General features: G+C 37.2%; 2 protein-coding genes across 5 annotated transcripts; one reads left to right on the top strand and one right to left on the bottom strand.

The window, feature by feature from the left end:
• Positions 1 to 1,469: 1,469 nt before the first annotated feature.
• dek (DEK proto-oncogene) lies at positions 1,470 to 8,677 on the bottom strand. Of its 2 annotated transcripts, none has more exons than XM_027003054.3 (11): positions 8,593 to 8,677; positions 7,466 to 7,610; positions 7,132 to 7,343; positions 6,902 to 6,996; positions 6,597 to 6,717; positions 6,221 to 6,502; positions 3,720 to 3,848; positions 3,323 to 3,434; positions 3,055 to 3,215; positions 2,905 to 2,973; positions 1,470 to 2,373 (listed from the first exon to the last, which is right to left on the bottom strand). In XM_027003054.3, exons 2-11 carry the CDS (start codon positions 7,569 to 7,571, stop codon positions 2,362 to 2,364), a joined length of 1,299 nt encoding a protein of 432 aa, XP_026858855.3. In that variant the 5' UTR covers positions 7,572 to 7,610; positions 8,593 to 8,677; the 3' UTR covers positions 1,470 to 2,361. The 2 variants fall into 2 exon arrangements, with proteins under 2 accessions (XP_026858855.3, XP_026858865.3); XM_027003064.3 differs by having other exon boundaries at positions 7,466 to 7,605; positions 8,593 to 8,662.
• A 1,241-nt stretch (positions 8,678 to 9,918) lies between these two features.
• kcnv1 (potassium voltage-gated channel modifier subfamily V member 1) lies at positions 9,919 to 16,117 on the top strand. 3 transcript variants are annotated; one of them, XM_081697049.1, is made up of 3 exons: positions 9,919 to 10,161; positions 11,463 to 12,421; positions 15,348 to 16,117. In XM_081697049.1, the coding sequence occupies exons 1-3, from the start codon at positions 10,157 to 10,159 to the stop codon at positions 15,860 to 15,862; spliced, it is 1,479 nt and encodes a 492-aa protein (XP_081553175.1). In that variant the 5' UTR covers positions 9,919 to 10,156; the 3' UTR covers positions 15,863 to 16,117. The 3 variants fall into 3 exon arrangements, with proteins under 3 accessions (XP_081553175.1, XP_026858841.2, XP_081553176.1); XM_027003040.3 differs by having other exon boundaries at positions 11,460 to 12,421; XM_081697050.1 differs by having other exon boundaries at positions 9,919 to 10,230; positions 11,460 to 12,421.
• The last annotated feature ends 1,807 nt before the right edge of the window (positions 16,118 to 17,924 follow it).

Raw genomic sequence — 17,924 nt, 5'->3', positions numbered from 1 at the left:
TCAGGTCTGGGCTCTATGGTAGCTAATCCATGTTTGAAAATGATGTCTTATGCTACCTGAACCACTCTTTCACAATTTGAGTCCGATGAATCCTGGCATTGTCATCTTGGAATATGCCCGTGCCATCAGGGAAGAAAAAATCCATTGCTGGAATAACCTGGTCATTCAGTATATTCAGGTAGTTGGCTGACCTCATTCTTTGGGCACATAATGTTACTGAACCTAGACCTCACCAACTGCAGCAACCCCAGACCATAGCACTGCCCCCACAGGCTTGTACGGTAGGCACTAGGCACGATGGGTGCATCACTTCAGCCGCCTCCCTTACCCTGATGTGCCCATCACTCTGGAACAGGGTAAATCTGGACTCATCAGACCACATGACCTTCTTCCATTGCTCCAGAGTCCAATCTTTATGCTCCCTAGCAAATTGAAGCCATTTATGCTGGTTAGCCTCACTGACAAGTGGTTTCCTTAAGGCTACACAGTTGTTTAGTCCCAATCCCTTGAGTTCCCTTCGCATTGTGCATGTGTAAATGCTTACTTTCACTATTAAACATATCCGAGTTCTACTGTTTGCCAAGTTCGTCAATGACGATCATTCAAGATTTTTTCCCCACCACATTCCTTCCTCGAGGATGTTTCCCCATGGTCCTTCCACTTTTTAATCATGTGTTGAACAGTTCTTAACATGATTTTAGTAGTTTCAGCAATCTCCTTAGATGTTTTCTCTGCTTGATGCATGCCAATAATTTGACCCTTCTGAAACAGGTTAACATCTTTTCCACAAATACAGGACATCTTTCAACATGGTTGTTTAACAAATGAAAAGCTGCTCACTGCATCGGTTAGGGTTAAATAACTTGTTGCCAGCTGAAACAATCACCCATGCAATAATAATTCAATGGGAGGTCCTTACCTATTTGCTTAGTTAAATCCAGGTGGTGACCTTTTTTGGGCCAGGCAGTGCATGTTTCTGAGCTGAAGGTCTTGGTTTTGAACATGCCTCACTTTTAATCAAACTTGTGACTGTTTCTATGGCTGTTTGTGCACAGGAAGCCAACCTCCATCATAGATTTTTATACTTTTTTCCCCCAGGGGTAGCACAGGTAGAATCCAGTAACTTTTCTGACTTAACTTTTAAAACTGAACATACATCTACAAAAGAAAATGGTTGCACATCATTAATTGTCAGTTAATGCCTCATTTAGATTTTGCTTTCTGGATACTATGATGGAGAGAAAATAAATAGTTTATAATGTAACTACAGATATATAGAAAAATGTACAGGATTTGATAATTAAAACATTCATATTCAAATTTATAAATTCATATTTGATGTGAAATCAGCTGTTACAACACTGTACTTTAAATCAACCACATCTGTAAACAACTACACCCAACTTCCCCTGTTTGCTTTGCCTTGCTGTATTATTTACTAATATATGTATATGTGAGAAGGAAGTTCATTATTTCAAAGCAATAAAAATGTTTTATTTGGACAGATTCAGTTATGTGAGGGTCCTTTACAGGAAAATCCTACATGGACACTCAGAACTTAAAAAAAACAAAAACAAAAACAAAAAACCAATGAGCAGGCAACAGGTCACTAACTTGCATGCTGATGATAAAATAACTATTAAAGAATTAAAAGAAAAAACAAACAAACCCCCAAAACAATATTTACATGGCAGTATATAATCTATGACATCATATTATGCAGGTCAGTCACTCGCATATAACAAGAACTTAGACTATCAATTATAAAAGCAATCTACAGACCAAGAGACTCAAAACATACTATGAAAAATAACAAAAAAAAAAGAAAAATAAAAAAAGAAAAACCAAAAAAACATATGTATGTGTTCTCGGAAACATGCACACATGTACAGACAAGCGCACACACACACACACACACACACACACACACACACGTACAGACAAGCGCGCGCACACACACACACACACACACACACACACACACACACACACCTCAAACCAATAAATAACAAATAGTAAAATGACACTTATGTTACTTATGACAGTGAATCAAGTCAGATGTTTTGCCATCACAACAAATTACTTTTGAATCAAAATTTAGGACAAAATCTAATTTCTTTGGGAGAGTACATGTAAAACTATATGCATGTATAAACATACATATATTTGACATGTACTATACAAAACTATACATGTATTTCCAAATGTAAAACTATACAAAAATGGATGCAAAGCTATTCAAGAATTCTGTATCAAAATAAAGATAATATAAGCAGTGACCAGTGCTTTCCTGAAAAATGGGAATTATACACACTTATGCACTCCCCGGCGTTTCTACACTGGTCTCTCCCTCCTTTTAGTTTAGGATATTAACTGTAAAAAGAGACGAGTAAACCTTGTGAAAGACATGAAAATAACATGATTTAAATCAGAAAAATTAGAGGATCCCTTACCTGATACAAATTAGTTAAGCCTTAGTTAACTGGCTAAACTGTTCTGCATTTTGTAATTTAGATTCCTAGCTAAGTAAATGGCTTATGATATTTTTTCTGCTCAGAGTCACTTAAACTTAAAATATGCATCTGCGCAGCATATAAAGCTTTTTTTTAGTGATTCTCGTTTCATAGTTTAAAGAACACTGGGTACAGTTCTTATACATTATATACACAGTGGCTTTCCTTGTGAGGGATTCTGAAAATATAAGAACCCCATTATACACTTAAAATATTTATTCTTTCATCTGTAATCAATTCTGAGAAAAAAACAAAACAAAACAACAACAACTTATGACGACTCATTATTAGGTGACTGGGTTTAATAAAAAAGAAAAGAAATGGCCCAATATATTTTAACAGCAGTGCAAAATCTGCTTTGGTCCAACATGCAAGTCCATAAAATACTTACACTCTTCACAGTCTGCTTGATAAAGTCTTTTCTGTCTGTCAGATCAAATTCAGGATACAGGTCATAAACCTAAAAGGAAGAATAAAATACCAAATTTAAAGTTTGCTAACAGCACTTTTCCAACGAGCTCAAAATGTATTAAGTACATACTTGTTGGCAAATCTGCTTCATTGTCACTTCTCCCAAGTTTGCATCTTTCAGGAGGTCCCCGACAGCTCCTTTCAACTGTTCGTTTGTTGGTGGCTTTTTAATCATTTTAATTAGGGGCTCATCATCATCATCATCATCATCATCTGAGCTTTCACTTTTTACTGAAATAAGGAGATTTCAAATTAATAATCTTAAATCTACTAGGAAAAACAAAAGATATCTATATATAAAATTAAAAAGAACCCCATGTATAGCACGTGCTACTTACCTTGGCTCTTGCGGACAGTATTTTTTTTTCTGTTGCTACTACTGTCTGCTTTCTTGGTTTTAGGAACAGGCTTTGCCAGCACTTTCTTCAGGGCAACTGGTTTATTCTTAGTCTTGTCATAAGAATAAAATAGTCAGAGAATATATGGGCTTACCAGAAACATTTTTGGTTTGTGAACACAAAACAATAATTTTTTTCCCCTTTTTTTTCTGCCTCTTTAGCTTTCATGTCTGTCAAATTTTGATCAAAGTTGGATCCACATGGTCTGTTGTATCAAACTCACACACAAATACACACACACACACACACACACACACACACACACACACACACACACACACACACACACACACACACACACACACACACTCGTTGATATTAGAAATGTTTATCAAACCTTTTTAAAATTTGTGTCTTCATCTGAGTCACCATCTGACAGGGACTGGTCAAAAGTGTCCTCAGCTTTCTTCACTGCCTTCTTTGGGGTGGGTTTCTTTTTACTGCTTTGCTTTTTTGACTTTGAACTCTGCTCAAGTGTGTACAAACATAAAACAAGACATTATACTCAGTACTCAGGACAGATGAAATTCAAGAATACATACACAAGTTTAATTTCCATGTCACCTTTACATGGATTCTGAGCATGCACAAGACAATCCATGTAGCAAGAATGGCTTTTTATGTAGTTGGTATTAATTGGACTGTTGATGCAATCAATGTCAAAAGCAGTTCATTCTCCCATAGCAAGTGTTCATGAGGCAGTGCTGTAAACTGCTAGCTAAATAAAACCTACTTGAAAAAAAACAAAAACATCACATGCCTCTATTATTTTGTAACAAAATAATAACGCTTTATATTTCTTCATATTTATATAGCACTTTTTAAGGACCCAAACACGCATATAATAGTCAGTACATAAGAAAAAACTTTTTTTTTTTATAAAAAAAAGGTTAGATCTGAATAAAGAGTTTCAAACTATTGGACCAGAGGGGAGAGTTCCAGAGTTGAGGAGCATATCTAGAAAAAGCACAAATCACCATAGCTGGGCAGGCTGGAGGAAGGAACAGTAAGCAGTCCAGCTGAGGAAGTATGGAGAGTGCAAGTAGGTTTGTATGGAAGGAGAGGATCATACTGATATGAAAGAGAGAAGTCATTTAGAACTTTGTAGGTGAGTAGGAGTATTTTGAATTGAATACAGTATTTTATAGCAAGCCTGTGAATGCTGGACAACAGGGGTAATGTGATGGTGAGAGTGATGATGGGTGAGAAGGCGGGCAACAGAGTTCTGAACAATCTGAATTCTGTGAACAGAAGAGCTAATGCTGAATAGAAGAGAGTTGCAATAGTCCAAACAGCTAAAGATGACATGAATGAGAATTTTGACAGAATACTGAGAGAGGGATGACCTAATTTTGGCAATGTTGTGCAGATGGAAAAGATGTTTTAACCAGTTGATTTGGGCACTGAATAAGAGTCAAATCTAGGATGACACCCAGATTTCAAACCATACACCAAAAGCACTTGATTTTCTGTTCAAAACATATCACCTATTTAATAAACCTTCTTTATAATGTCTATTCTAACATTAATACTGTACAGAACAGTTAACATTGCTGGCTGATCACAATCAGGTTATCACAGTGGCTACTAGACAGAGACTAGCTCCCGGGCCCAGAGGCCTGTGATTTTAATACCTCTGATTTAGGAGCAAGGCAGACAAGGATATCTGCCTACACCATAATTAACAATCAGAATAAATAAATTGAGCTAAGTTTCTAGTGAGCCAAGTGACAGCTTAAAGTGAATAGGAAAAATGCACTTTTCAGTGCTTGTGCAAATTTGGGTATCTGGAGTGCCCACCAACCCACAAATTGTGAAATGAGACAACTAAGTTTAGAACAAGGATTAAAACAAGTCATTTAGATTTGATGATGAGAGTTATCAGAATTAGATACTCATGGTTGCGCCACTATGTTCTCTCTGGCAGCCATGTTTCTCACAGGGTTCATACTCGACAGCTGTAATGGTAGCACAAAGCCAGACTCAGTATGCACACCCAAAGCAAGAAGCAGGCGGGATGAACAGTGGCCCATTTTGATTTAAAGGAACAGGCACTCACACCAGCCGTTCTTAGCAGGGCTGTTTTGACAGGGTGAGAAGGGAGTTGTGTTTCTTAATCCTTGTGGTATTTTGAGCAAAGCATGTCAGACATTTCATTTCACAAGACCCCAGCAAACTGTGTTAACTTGTGTAAAAGGGGTAAAATCCCCTTTGAGACACTTGTGCCATGTACTACAGCTGTTAAGTACTTAGTAGTAAATATGACAAAGGAAAGCTAACAATTACCAAACCAATAACCACGTTGTAATGTTGTATCTGATAAAACAATGTAGGTCTACATTACTATAGTCCTCTTTACTCTTCTTGATGTGTGTCACAAATAAAAATGTAAATAAGAATTTGCGCCACTTCTGTTAATTTGCATAAAGAAGTAGAATGGATTCTTTCACAGCAGTTAAGTAGTGCGTTTCTTTTTCTGACCAATTACCGTTTTGAAATTCTCAATGTAAATTAAATTTCTCATTGTATGAGCTGCAAAGTTAAGAATAATTGAGCCGTTGCAAAAAAACACATGTTCATTTACTGTTTTTCCACATTCTACAAAATAGAAATATAAAGCAATATTGCAAGTTTTATTTTTAAATGCTCACATAAATGCTAAACTAATAATATTTAGCATTTTAATGTACAAGCTGTACAAAATCAAAAACTAAAATAACTGATAAAAAAAAAGGGGGGGGGGGTGATGGCTGATGGCTTTTTTTTTGTTGTTGCAAGGTCTCCATTAATTTCAACTCAGTAATTCACCTGTAATCTAATCGCTTTATTTTCACTTACCTCTTCCTCATCGTCAGGATACATGTTTTTTTTCTCCTCTTCTTCTGAGTTACTGTCATCATCGCCTTTTTTTTGAATGTCTGATAGGGATGATTTCTCAGTGCCTTCATTTTTAGTTTCCCCTTCATCTTCATCCTCATCCTCATCACTACTAGAGTCAGTAACAATTGCTTTAGACTTTCCACTTTCTAATTGTTCTTTCTTGTTCTTAGATGTCGTGTTCTTCTCTCGCTTGGCATCCTTTGTAGTTTTTTTCTTTTTTTTCTTTTTCAGGATTACTGGCTGTGTACAAATAAATAAATAAATAAAAAAGCAACAAAATAATGAATCTTGCAATTAAAAGTATGTTTGTTCAATTTAAATAAATATGTCTCACCTTCCCTGAGTTTGTCGGGTTTATGAGAAACTGTATGATCCTATCAACCAGAATACCCTGATTTCCACTTCTTTCAAGATCAAGAATTTGACAAATGGTCTTGAGTTGTACTTTTGGGAGCCTGAAACACAGACAGAATTCAAGTTTCAAGTTTGGTTTATTCGTCACAATTTCTTGACAATTCCTAAATACCGTCAGTAAATAAAACAGCAGGCTTCACATTCCCTACTACCATTAATTTTCACTGTTTAATATATGCATACATTTTATCCATACATTTAGCACAGCACTAAAGATTAGACTACCTTGTCATTTTTTCCCTCTTTTTGTTGTAAGGGTCGCTGTCAATGTCAAATGGGAAGCCATTAAATAATCGAATGTGTTTCCTCAGTGATGATACCTATTAAAACATTGAAACATCAACTTGTACAATTTTTAAAGGAATAAAATGGCTGGCATGTTATTGTGTTACATGTAGGCATCGCTGTCGGTACATATGTATACATATGTATATATGTAACTTAAACATGCTTACAGCTCCTGGACGATCATACAGAATCTTATGAAGAGGTTTCAACTGTGGGGCTTTGAGCTTTCCGATAGCGTGATTAACCCGAGCGATGTCTCCTAGTTTGTCCCCCTTTCCTATACTCTCAAACTTCAGCTTTTCTTTTGGTTTACCCATCTGCAAGTCAAGTCTTTGGACTGTTTTCTTTTCTCGTTTTCCTTCAATGATTTCCCCTTGGTCTGCAAGTAGGAAATAAAGTGCAAGGCAAAAATTGAGAAGCTTTCTATGAATAAACTTTTGCCCCCCCTTAGTTCTATTTGAAATGATTTAAGACTATTAATGTACAAATGTTGGAACATACGTATTCTGCTCTTGGGTTTGTGTGTCCATGATTCATCTTGCTCCCCTTTGTTTGACGCATCATTGACCTCTTTAGGATGGTCCTCTTGCATACCAGCTGATTCCATTCTGTCTGTCTTGGACCAGACACCTTAGCTTTTCCTGCACTGTCATAAAGCATATAATGAGCTTTAAGCGGGCTTTATTATCTAGCGAGCTATTTCGTTTTAGTACATTTTGCAAACGTTTCTCACTTTCATTCCTACTGCTATCTAGCTAGCTAACGCACTACGATTTGACAAGGCTAAACTAACCTTGAGTATTCGGACACAGCCCTGCTGGATCACAATTATGCCCGGTTCTACTCATGAACAATGTCAAGTTACACGAAACCTTTTCGGGATTCCCAACAATTGGAAAGCAGTTCACTGTTCAAATGGTAAATATACTTACCTAGCTATATAGCTAGCAAGTTAATTGAGCTCCATCTAGCTAGCTAATTTATGCTAGCTAAGTTTATTACAGGCATGGCAAACATTAACGTTTACATTTACACGACTCAAATTTCAACAAGTGTGCGATCAGTGTGCGCAATGGTCATGATCCATAGCCAGTAAGCTTCAGCTTGCCTTATAACCTTGCTGTGTAACATTATACATGTAGCTAACTAGCGAACTAGTTGTCTGCGAACATACTAGCTGGCTAGATGGACGTCTGCTTGGGGTTCAAACAAATTTGGCGCGAGTAACTTAAGCCAAAATGAAGATAGACAAGCTTGCTGGTCGGTTCCATTCTGTCCTGGGTAACTAATACGCAGTTTAATATGGACAGTGGTTAATAAGGTCTAACATTAGCTAATGGTACATGTTTTAGAGACAATTTAAGTCGCTTTTAAATATTTACCACAATAATACAATCTTGGCTTTAATTCGAGGCTTAAGTGGTAAGCACAAACAGCTAGCATAGCTAGCTAACTAGCCAGCTAGGTAGCTAGATAATGAACTGTCCCGCCCACAAATATAACCAAAACAAACATGTTTTTTTAAATTGCAGTCTACATAAAAGACTACAAAAACAAAGTATAGGAGATATAATGTTTAAACTCTTTATATTTATAAATATATTGCGTGAATTAAAAAATGCACTTACAACATACAACTATCCAGTCGATGGGTGATAATCAAGAAAAACTCAACTGAGAAGAATCAGCAACATGGCGTTTGAAAAGTGTGGGCGTGTGGACACGTGACCTGGTCAACCTCTCCTGTACAAACAATGTGTCAAACTAACAGTGTTGATTAAAAATATTAATTGTCCTGTAGCCTTCATATTTTAGCTTCATCGGCTCTCCTTAAAAAGAGACGGGAGGAATTCTTTCTTCATTTTTTTTGGTAAAAATTAACTAATTCAATAAAATATAGTATAAAACATTAATCAAAATAATGTGAAAGGTTTATAGAACACACTTTTAAGTTTTAACCTACGTGTACCGAAATGCAAAAACACATACAGATTAAATTTTACATTTAAGTCATCAGAAGAACTCTATGTCTCTATGACAGAAGATACTCTATTTTATGAACATTAAAATGCAAAATATAAAAACAAACATAACAAATGCATAAATGATCTGAAATTCCTCCTCTGTTTGCGGTATCAGAAGTGATACTTTTCATCAACAGCAGAGGCCACTGTAGAAACGGTCGCTTCGTATGTTGTCATGATCCGCACCTGGCCTGCTTTTCCCTACTTTTATTCTAGGTCATCTTTTTAATAAAAGCCATTATACCGTTCAATGTCATTTTATTAAACGAATAATATCAAACCTCAGTAATACAGTTTTTGGCGCAACAAGTGTAGTGTGAAAATTCAATCTACAACGCTTGGAAATTCAATGCAACATATTAAATATTCCAATGCCCAATGCATTAATATTTAGATCTTACCCAATCTTAAAGATGTGAAGATTTATTTTTCAGATATTTTATGGTCACAATAGCTTCATAAGCAACTTTCAGATAAGTATCTTCCTATCTTTTACATAAATTAAATAGCAATATTTGTTACCCCTGCCTGCTTGAGATGCAGAAGACAAAGACTGGCTTCCAACAAGAACGCATGGCTTATTTAACAGTCTATATATTCTTTCAGGTGTCCTTGATATGCTCTTGTTACTATTTGCATAATAATCATATAATCAAAAAACCTTTATTCTGAAAGTGAACACTTTGTGAATATGACTTTGTGCATATCTATATATCCTTTCAGGTGTCCTTGATATCATGTTCTTGTTAGTATTTGCATAATAATCATATAATCAAAAAACGTTTATTCTGTAAGTGAAGACTTTGTGAACTAGATCTCATTTAATTTGATTCAGATGCATTGTGTGTCTGGGAGTTTGTTGCGTAGCAGCATGGAAGTCCTCTGATTGGCTCGTGGATTGACCTCGCTCTAAAATGCGTGTGAAGTGCCAGAGCGCGGTGTTCTGCAGAACTGTTCTGAACTCTTCCGAATCAACTCAAATTTACAGGCTGCTCGAGCACCTCTTTTTTTTTTTTAACAGATCTGGGATCCGATCATGCACTGGATTATGAACTACACATTGCTGAACAAGCAAAACAAAATATCTTATCAACTGGCAAAAAAGAGGAATTGCAAAGAGGAGAATGAACTCTGATCTTAACACCTTTCATCTGACTACCGACTTCTCATGAAGTAGGCTGGACATTAAGTTATCATATTATAATGCTACTTTGGTTTTGTGTTTAATGATATTGTCCTAATGTAAGTGTTTTATTTGCATATACCATATAAGTTTACGTTTATTACTAGAAAAGTCAAATATCCTGTGCAATACTAGAGAATCCTTTTCAAATCGCTCTGCAGTACACAGCTCGGCTACTTAATGAAGAGTCGTATGCGTAGGCTGCCCAGTAACGATTAACTTCATAAAAAGAAAATGTTTTTTAGGGTACCCGACTTTAATAGCCCCTGATCACTGGACGATTACTCTTCTAGTTCTCAGTGTATTCTTTAATTTATTAATTTTGTGAACATTAATTATTTTAAAAATAAATCTTCACAAAATGTTTTACCAGACTGACTCATCCTGTGTTAATCAAGCTCATGATAAATTATCTCTTAGTGAATTAAAATCATTGTGCTGATTTTCTTATTCCAGTTATGAAACGTTTCAGTTACATGTACTGTTTATTTAGAGAACCAATTACCATACGCCTCTGAACATGTCAATATGCTCATTGCAATTATTTCCTAGAAACTGTGAATATGACATTGTGCTCCTAAAATAAAATTTAACAAAGAGGGGAAATGAAATTACTCACTCAAGGTTTTGAGTGCAAATGGTGAATAAAAACATTTGAAAGGATGTACATTTTCTCCAAATATTGCAAAAGCTTTCAGCATGTTCATGTGACTTTTGGAGTGTGTGGGATTTGCACTGGGATATCTGCACTGCTAGTTCATGAGATTAAATTGATTAAAAATTCAAAGCTAAAAATTGCCACCATGACAATATTATAGAGAAGAACGTACCAAAGAGAATTAATGATTACCAGAATAGAAACATTGGACCAATTAATTAGCCTGACCAGCTAAAATATTTAAATCTCAATGAGCAGCTATAAAGAAGTAGAACACTGCCAAAGGCTTCTTCTTGTTGCCGTATTTGGTGTGTGATCAATCAGTGCTAGAGGAAGGAGCATTAAAGGAATTTGCTCATCTACTGATGAGAACTTCAAAAAGGACATATGTAGTAGTAATGCAAGCTTCCAATTTCCTGGTGACATTTCTACAATGTCTACATGAAAGGATATAAAAGTTCATCAGAGAATTGGATACAAGCATCAGTAAGCCTGCTTAAATATATCGTAACACAAATCAGGATAGTTCTACTCTATGATTACTCTTCTTCTATAAACATGTATACTCATATGAATATGAAAACTCATTTATTTAACATGTTCATTTCATTTGTTTTTTTCTTTGTGTAGCAGCAGTACACAGAGCACTATGATCCCTGATGCCTCAGGTGCAGTGGAGTTCTATAAGGACAGTGACTCAGTGTTGTCTCTGGATTCTAGTGTATTCTTCAGTGAACCTCCTGCACCAATAGAAAATTCATTGGACTTCTTCATCATCAATGTTGGAGGGAGCCGGTACATTTTGTCCCAGGAGCTGTTGGCCTCTCACCCAGAGACTCGACTGGGCAAGCTGGCTCTCTCCACCCGAGACTCAGCCTTAGACTTGTGTGATGATGCAGACTTTCTGGAAAATGAGTTCTTCTTTGACCGCAGCTCCCAGACCTTTCAGTACATAATAAACTTCTACAAAACAGGTCATCTGCATGTTAGCGAGGAGGTATGTGTGGTCTCCTTCCTGCAAGAAATTGAATACTGGGGCATTGACGAGCTCCGCATAGACCACTGTTGCAGGGAAAAATATTACCGTAGGAAAGAGATGAAGGAATCTCTGGATATCTGTGGGGATGCTGAGACAATGGAAAGTAAAGAGGAGGACTTTGATGGTGTGCTGTGTCAAGACTTCCGGCAGCGTCTTTGGGATCTCATGGAGAAGCCAGACTCCTCAAAGGCAGCAAAGACATTTGGAACATTGTCTGTGTTCTTTGTGGTGGTGTCCATTGTGAACATGGCCCTTATCTCTCTGGACTTCACTGTCCTTGGTGCCCCCATCTTGGATATCCTTGAATACATTTGCATTGTGTGGTTCACAGGGGAGCTGGTGCTCAGGTTCATGTGTGTGAAGGATAAATGCAAGTTCAGTCGGAGTGTGGTGAACATCATCGACCTGTTGGCCATCCTGCCCTTTTATGTCACCCTTGCAGTGGAGAATCTGCATGGCGGATCCACTGAGCTGGAGAACGTGGGACGGGTGGTGCAGGTTCTGCGGCTGATGAGATCTCTCAGGATGCTGAAACTTGGACGCCATTCAACAGGTAATACAACTGTTGAAGATAATTTATAGGGACGAATTACGGGAAGGTCAAATTACATCAAAATAGAAGACATTGAATATATACTTTAGATGACTCTTTCTTATCACAAATTCACCTACATCTGTATGTTTACATGTCTGTCATAAATATCACAGGAAAATACCTTCTAAAAAGGTCAAAATGATAAAATCATAGACAGAATAAACCTTTGAAAGATATCTTCAGATGCAAATGTATTTGTGATAAGATGTATTTCTGACATATATGTTAGTGATAAAAAAATATTCTAAATAAGATCTTTTATGTCTTCTTTTTATGTTTTTGGTGAAACTCTGATTAATTGAATTCTAGTAGTTCTTTGTAAATTTTTGTTACATTGCCAACAGTCATGCAGCATTGAATCCATGAATCTTCATTTTATATATTTAAATAAAGGAAAGTATCAAAAATGTTATTTACTAGGAATGATACAACTGACACCTAGTTTGAGAGAAGAATAGACCCTTATTTCCCTCCACACAAAGATGTCATAATTCATTACCTTTAACTGTGGGGCTATATTTGGGGGGGGGAGAGAGAGAGAGAGAGAGAGAGAGAGAGAACACACAAAAATGTAGTCATCTATTCATATTTTGACATTGAATCAGTGTAGGACAAGGAGACCTATAGATGGAAATATGGCTATGACTAGCTTTGATCTAGTAAATTGTGGACAGCAACATTCCTCATCTTCAGATATACCAAAAATCGTAAATAACGATTTTATGTCAGATATGTCAGAGTGAACAGAAGAGGTTATGTGAGGAGGGCTAACACATAATGCAAACTAAATACTAGAAGAAAAAGAGGAAGAAAAGGGGGGGCTTGTAAGACTTTTTGCTTCCATGACAAATCCAGAAATTAATTTAGTCATTCAGTTATTTGTTCAAGATTTTCCAAAGCAAGTTGAATCCCATATCTTTCAACCCACACTGTTTTGATGCCTTGAAACAATAACACAATCGCACAGGTCCTAGCATTACCCATTCTCACATGAAACATTTATCAGGAGACATTGTAAGATTTGTTTTCTGAATGAATATTAGATTGTGTGACTTTATTACTGAGTGAGGATAGTCTAATAATCCACAGAGGGACCTGCAGCAGCCTGCAGCCAACCTACTGTTTTTTCCATTTTAATAATGTGTCTCTCACAACTGCACTCTGCCTCACACTGAAAGTATTTGTCCTTGGCAGTGGCTAATCTGATCTGGGAAACACAAAGCACATGAAAATGAATAGAGGCAGGTTATCTCGGATGTGTCAGCCTGTGTGGCAATATCTTTGAACAAAACTCTGAATGAGCTTTATTCAAACACAGCTGTGATGCCTCTGTCAGATACAATGATTTGAGTGAGGGAATGAAAAATAATGGATATTTGATAGCTCCTAGTACATTTTCCATCTTCGCATGCATCTGAAAGTTGCTATTACCACAGAGCACCTTCTCCATGACAAGATGTGACCAATGCAAGCACTCTGAAGCTAACATCTAACAAGCATGGGAAAGTTAAAGAGAAATAAATCCATATAAAAGTCATAAAACAAAGTGATGGACTCTATTTACAGCCAACACATACACAATACCTGCCCCTCGTGACATCTGAGACCAGGCCAGATTCTTGCGGATAACGGGGTTTATTTTATAGCAAAACAAGCAACAATCGTAAACTGAAACAGGCGAGAGTAATAACCAGAGTTATATCAGGGGACATGCTCAGTACTCGTGACAGAAAGGCGATAATACTTAGCAATGAATAAACAGAACAAGAGAGACTAAATAGTGTAGCAAAGATGCAATATAGGTGACACTAGTAAACTGGTGATAAGGATCTGATGAGGTTGTGCTGGGGAAGATGGGTGTTGTAGTCATGGACTAGGGGCAGTTGCGTGACACCCCTCTAAATCAATTGTGTAATTGGTTTTCCCTTTAGGAGTATTTATTTTAAGTTCAGGTACTTTCATAACAAATATTTTATGCAAATGAAATATCTAATACAGGGGAATAACAAGGGGACAAATATATCCCTGAGTTCCTAAACCTTTATAGTAAAAGTACAAAGGATCTAAATGTCTTTGTTGAACTCAGGAAAGCTAAATTTGAGAAAGCATGTTTTGTATGCACAACTCCTTCATTTGATCATTTCATATATATAGGAGACATAAACTGTTATATAACATTTATACATATATACATATATGTAAGGCATATAAAGTTTTATGAATACAAGCCTAAATAGGCAAGTTTCAATTTCGAAATGCCCTACACATTGTAAATGCATTCAGTGTGGTTGACAGAGATAAATAAAGAAATGCAGTGTTGTGCAATTTTAGAGTGTGAAATGATAACAGCTGTTCGGTGCAGCCTATATTTAGAGACTGACATCTCTTGGATGGTGTTAAATCTTTTTTTCATAAACCTTCACCCTAAACTTCACACATCAACATTGCTATTTGTGAAGGCTGAAACCTTTAAACACTAAAAAAAAGCTTTTATAAATGTCCTCCACTGAGGGATTTAAACATAAGCATTTAAGTGGCTCTCTGGTTAAGCACTCCTACAACAGTAAGACTTTCAGTGCTTAAAATCACAGTTAGCACTTGTACTTCCATCAGGTTGCAAATATTTGTTTAATTTATATTAGATTTTTTTACTCTTTGTGTTTTTTTACTTTGTGTTATATTTTGGGTGTGTACAGTGCATCTTGTCATACATTATTCAGTATTTGATATTTTACTCCCTCTTCCTCTCATGATTTTAGGGAGAAGTTGTTCATCTTGAGTGATGCCTTTTATGCTGGACATACAGGGTTGTATAGCTTTAATGGCTTTTTGTGAAGTGGTTCATATTACCTGTGCTTAAATCCCAGCATGTGTTGCTCGTCAGGTCTGAAGTCTTTGGGCATGACGATTGCCCAGTGCTATGAGGAGGTGGGTCTGCTGATGCTCTTCCTCTCCGTGGGCATCTCCATCTTTGCCACGCTGGAGTACGCCATCGAGCATGACATGCCTGAAACTACCTTCACAGACGTGCCCTGTGCATGGTGGTGGGCCACCACCTCCATGACCACCGTGGGCTATGGTGACATCAGGCCTGACACAGCCATGGGCAAGGTCATGGCCTTCATCTGTATCCTCTCAGGCATCCTCATCCTCGCCCTGCCCATTGCCATCATCAACGACCGCTTCTCTGCCTGCTACTTCACGCTGAAGATGAAGGAGGCTGCGTTGCGGCACGGCGAGGCGCTGAGGCGCCTGACGCGAAGCTCCGCCTCCGACGTGACGGCTGCGGGGCTGAACCTGCGTGACGCCTATGCCAGGAGCGTGCTGGAGATGTTGCGTCTGCAGGGCCGGGAGAGGGCTAGCACACGCAGCAGCGCTGCCGACGAAATCTGGTGGTAGTGGGACATGCTGGAAAAAGCAGTAGAGTGCAGTTGGGTGATCAGCAAAAATCTGATACATACAGTAAATTATACATATATGTATTTCAGTGTGAGCACCTACTCTGTATACAGGTCTTTTTTTGTGTGTGGCATAGATTTGCTGTCTTCAGTGAGCATCCGGTGTCAGTAGTGTTTGTGTAGTAATGTTTTTCAGGTTTTTATATCTATTAAAATAGTTGATTGAGAAACAGTTTCCAAATAAAGCAGATGTTTGTCCCTTACCCTTGTTTTATGGATTTTCTTTTCAAAAAACAATGCCTCAGAAGTCATAGTGACCTTGCAAGATAATTAGTCATGTGGACCTGAAGAGAGCTGCAAGGTTTGGGCATGTCAGCATCACAAATGCCCAACACCCAAGCAAAAATTACCTTTCCAAAAGCTGACTGCTGTAGAGTTCAACAGTGCTGACATTTACCCATTTTAGCCTTTCTAAATTGACTAAATACAATTCTTCATTTCAAATCATAATGTGAATGAGATATGCTTAAATAGTGGTTTGGCATATTGTTGGACTTATTTCCTGGACATTTAAAGGACTATGACTCTCTGAAAGAGCTCCAAGAAATAAAGCTGCTAAATGCTTGAGCAAAAATGTCACATTTCAGTGTAATAACAAGGCTGTCATGGTCAGATTCCGCAGGTTTTCAGACCAAAAATATAAATGTACCCATACTACACTGAATGCACCCTGGTTATATTTTCAAGGATGCTCTAGATTTTTAGTACCCTAGTATGTTAAGACATACTGTGCATAATTAAATGCCAGCAATATACCTATAGTTAAGTACACCCATTTTTTTTGTGTTTAATTTCTCCTAACATTCTTTTTTTGTTTTTTGCTTTCCTCTTTTCATTTCATAAAAAAACAAATTCAGATCATTCATTTGAGACCCAGTCAGGCTCAACTAACAGGCTGCATGCCCTGGTTGAGCTATAAATAGATGGATTTGAATGTTTTATGTACAGGGGTGGGCACCTTATCTATTCTCCAGGTGACCAGTGTCTCCCCTAACTTCTCATTCCAGCACCAGAAACAAAAAAAAAGATAATGTCCCCTATATAATTATATGTCATTTTTATATGTGTGTGCAGATACATATAAGAGAATTAGGTCTTGCATGTCTTGAAACAATGTATTTTCTCCTTGTCGCCATGTCAGTATCTCCCAGTTCCTGCTTTAGGAAAAGAACTAAACTGACCTGTCAGGCTGTTCTATTCTGTTTTTTTTTTTCCATTAGAAATACAACAGACTAGTGCATTGTATCTCTTCAAAGTAAAACATTTTGACACTGTGGTCCAAAATGAGAACCACCATTTCATTTTTTCAGTGTTGTGATGAGCAAAAGAAATGTAAACATCTTAATGCAAACATTGTTCTTCTGGATCTGAGGCAGTATGCCAGACAGATGAACACTTGAATGGTTACAGAACCTGGATTACTTAGCTACAGTTTTGCTCCCAATGTCAAGCTCTTCAACACACACTTTTAAATCACTGAGACACATCCTGAGGCTAGCAGCTGTGTTGACTGTATGGTGAGTAATGTAGGAAGGGAAATCAGGCAGTGCAGTCTACCTTATCCTAAACAAAACACTGTCACAGAAACAAACTAACAATATATTACACACATTATATTTAAAGGACTTAGTGTATTGTGATAGTGACTAGATGGAACAATGAATACTAATTCTGGATTTCCATCCATTTTTCCTACAATATATATTAGTTTACCAAATATAGTTCTATATCTAAAGCCTATTTTAAAGTTTATGGAAGAATATGCCTCTTCTGGAAAGTGAAGGACTTTGCTCAAGCTGTTCTCCATTCTCCAGGGACAGGGTATGGGTGAATGTGAAAAATGAGTGTTCAAATGACCCATGAAGCTCTATAGTATCTCACAAATAGGTCAGGGCAGCAGGGAGCAGGCAACAGTGAGTACCTTAGAGACAGGGAGAGGATGATCTAAATCTGACTGAGAGTGTGTGAATCAAAAGTGTTTTAAATCATTTTAGGAAGGCTTT

Source organism: Electrophorus electricus, chromosome 14 (assembly GCF_041902795.1).
Source record: "Electrophorus electricus isolate QZ-2024a chromosome 14, ASM4190279v1, whole genome shotgun sequence".
Classification (NCBI taxonomy): domain Eukaryota; kingdom Metazoa; phylum Chordata; class Actinopteri; order Gymnotiformes; family Gymnotidae; genus Electrophorus; species Electrophorus electricus.
Note: the sequence above shows the minus strand (reverse complement) of the source record. Positions and strands in the feature narration are given on the sequence as shown.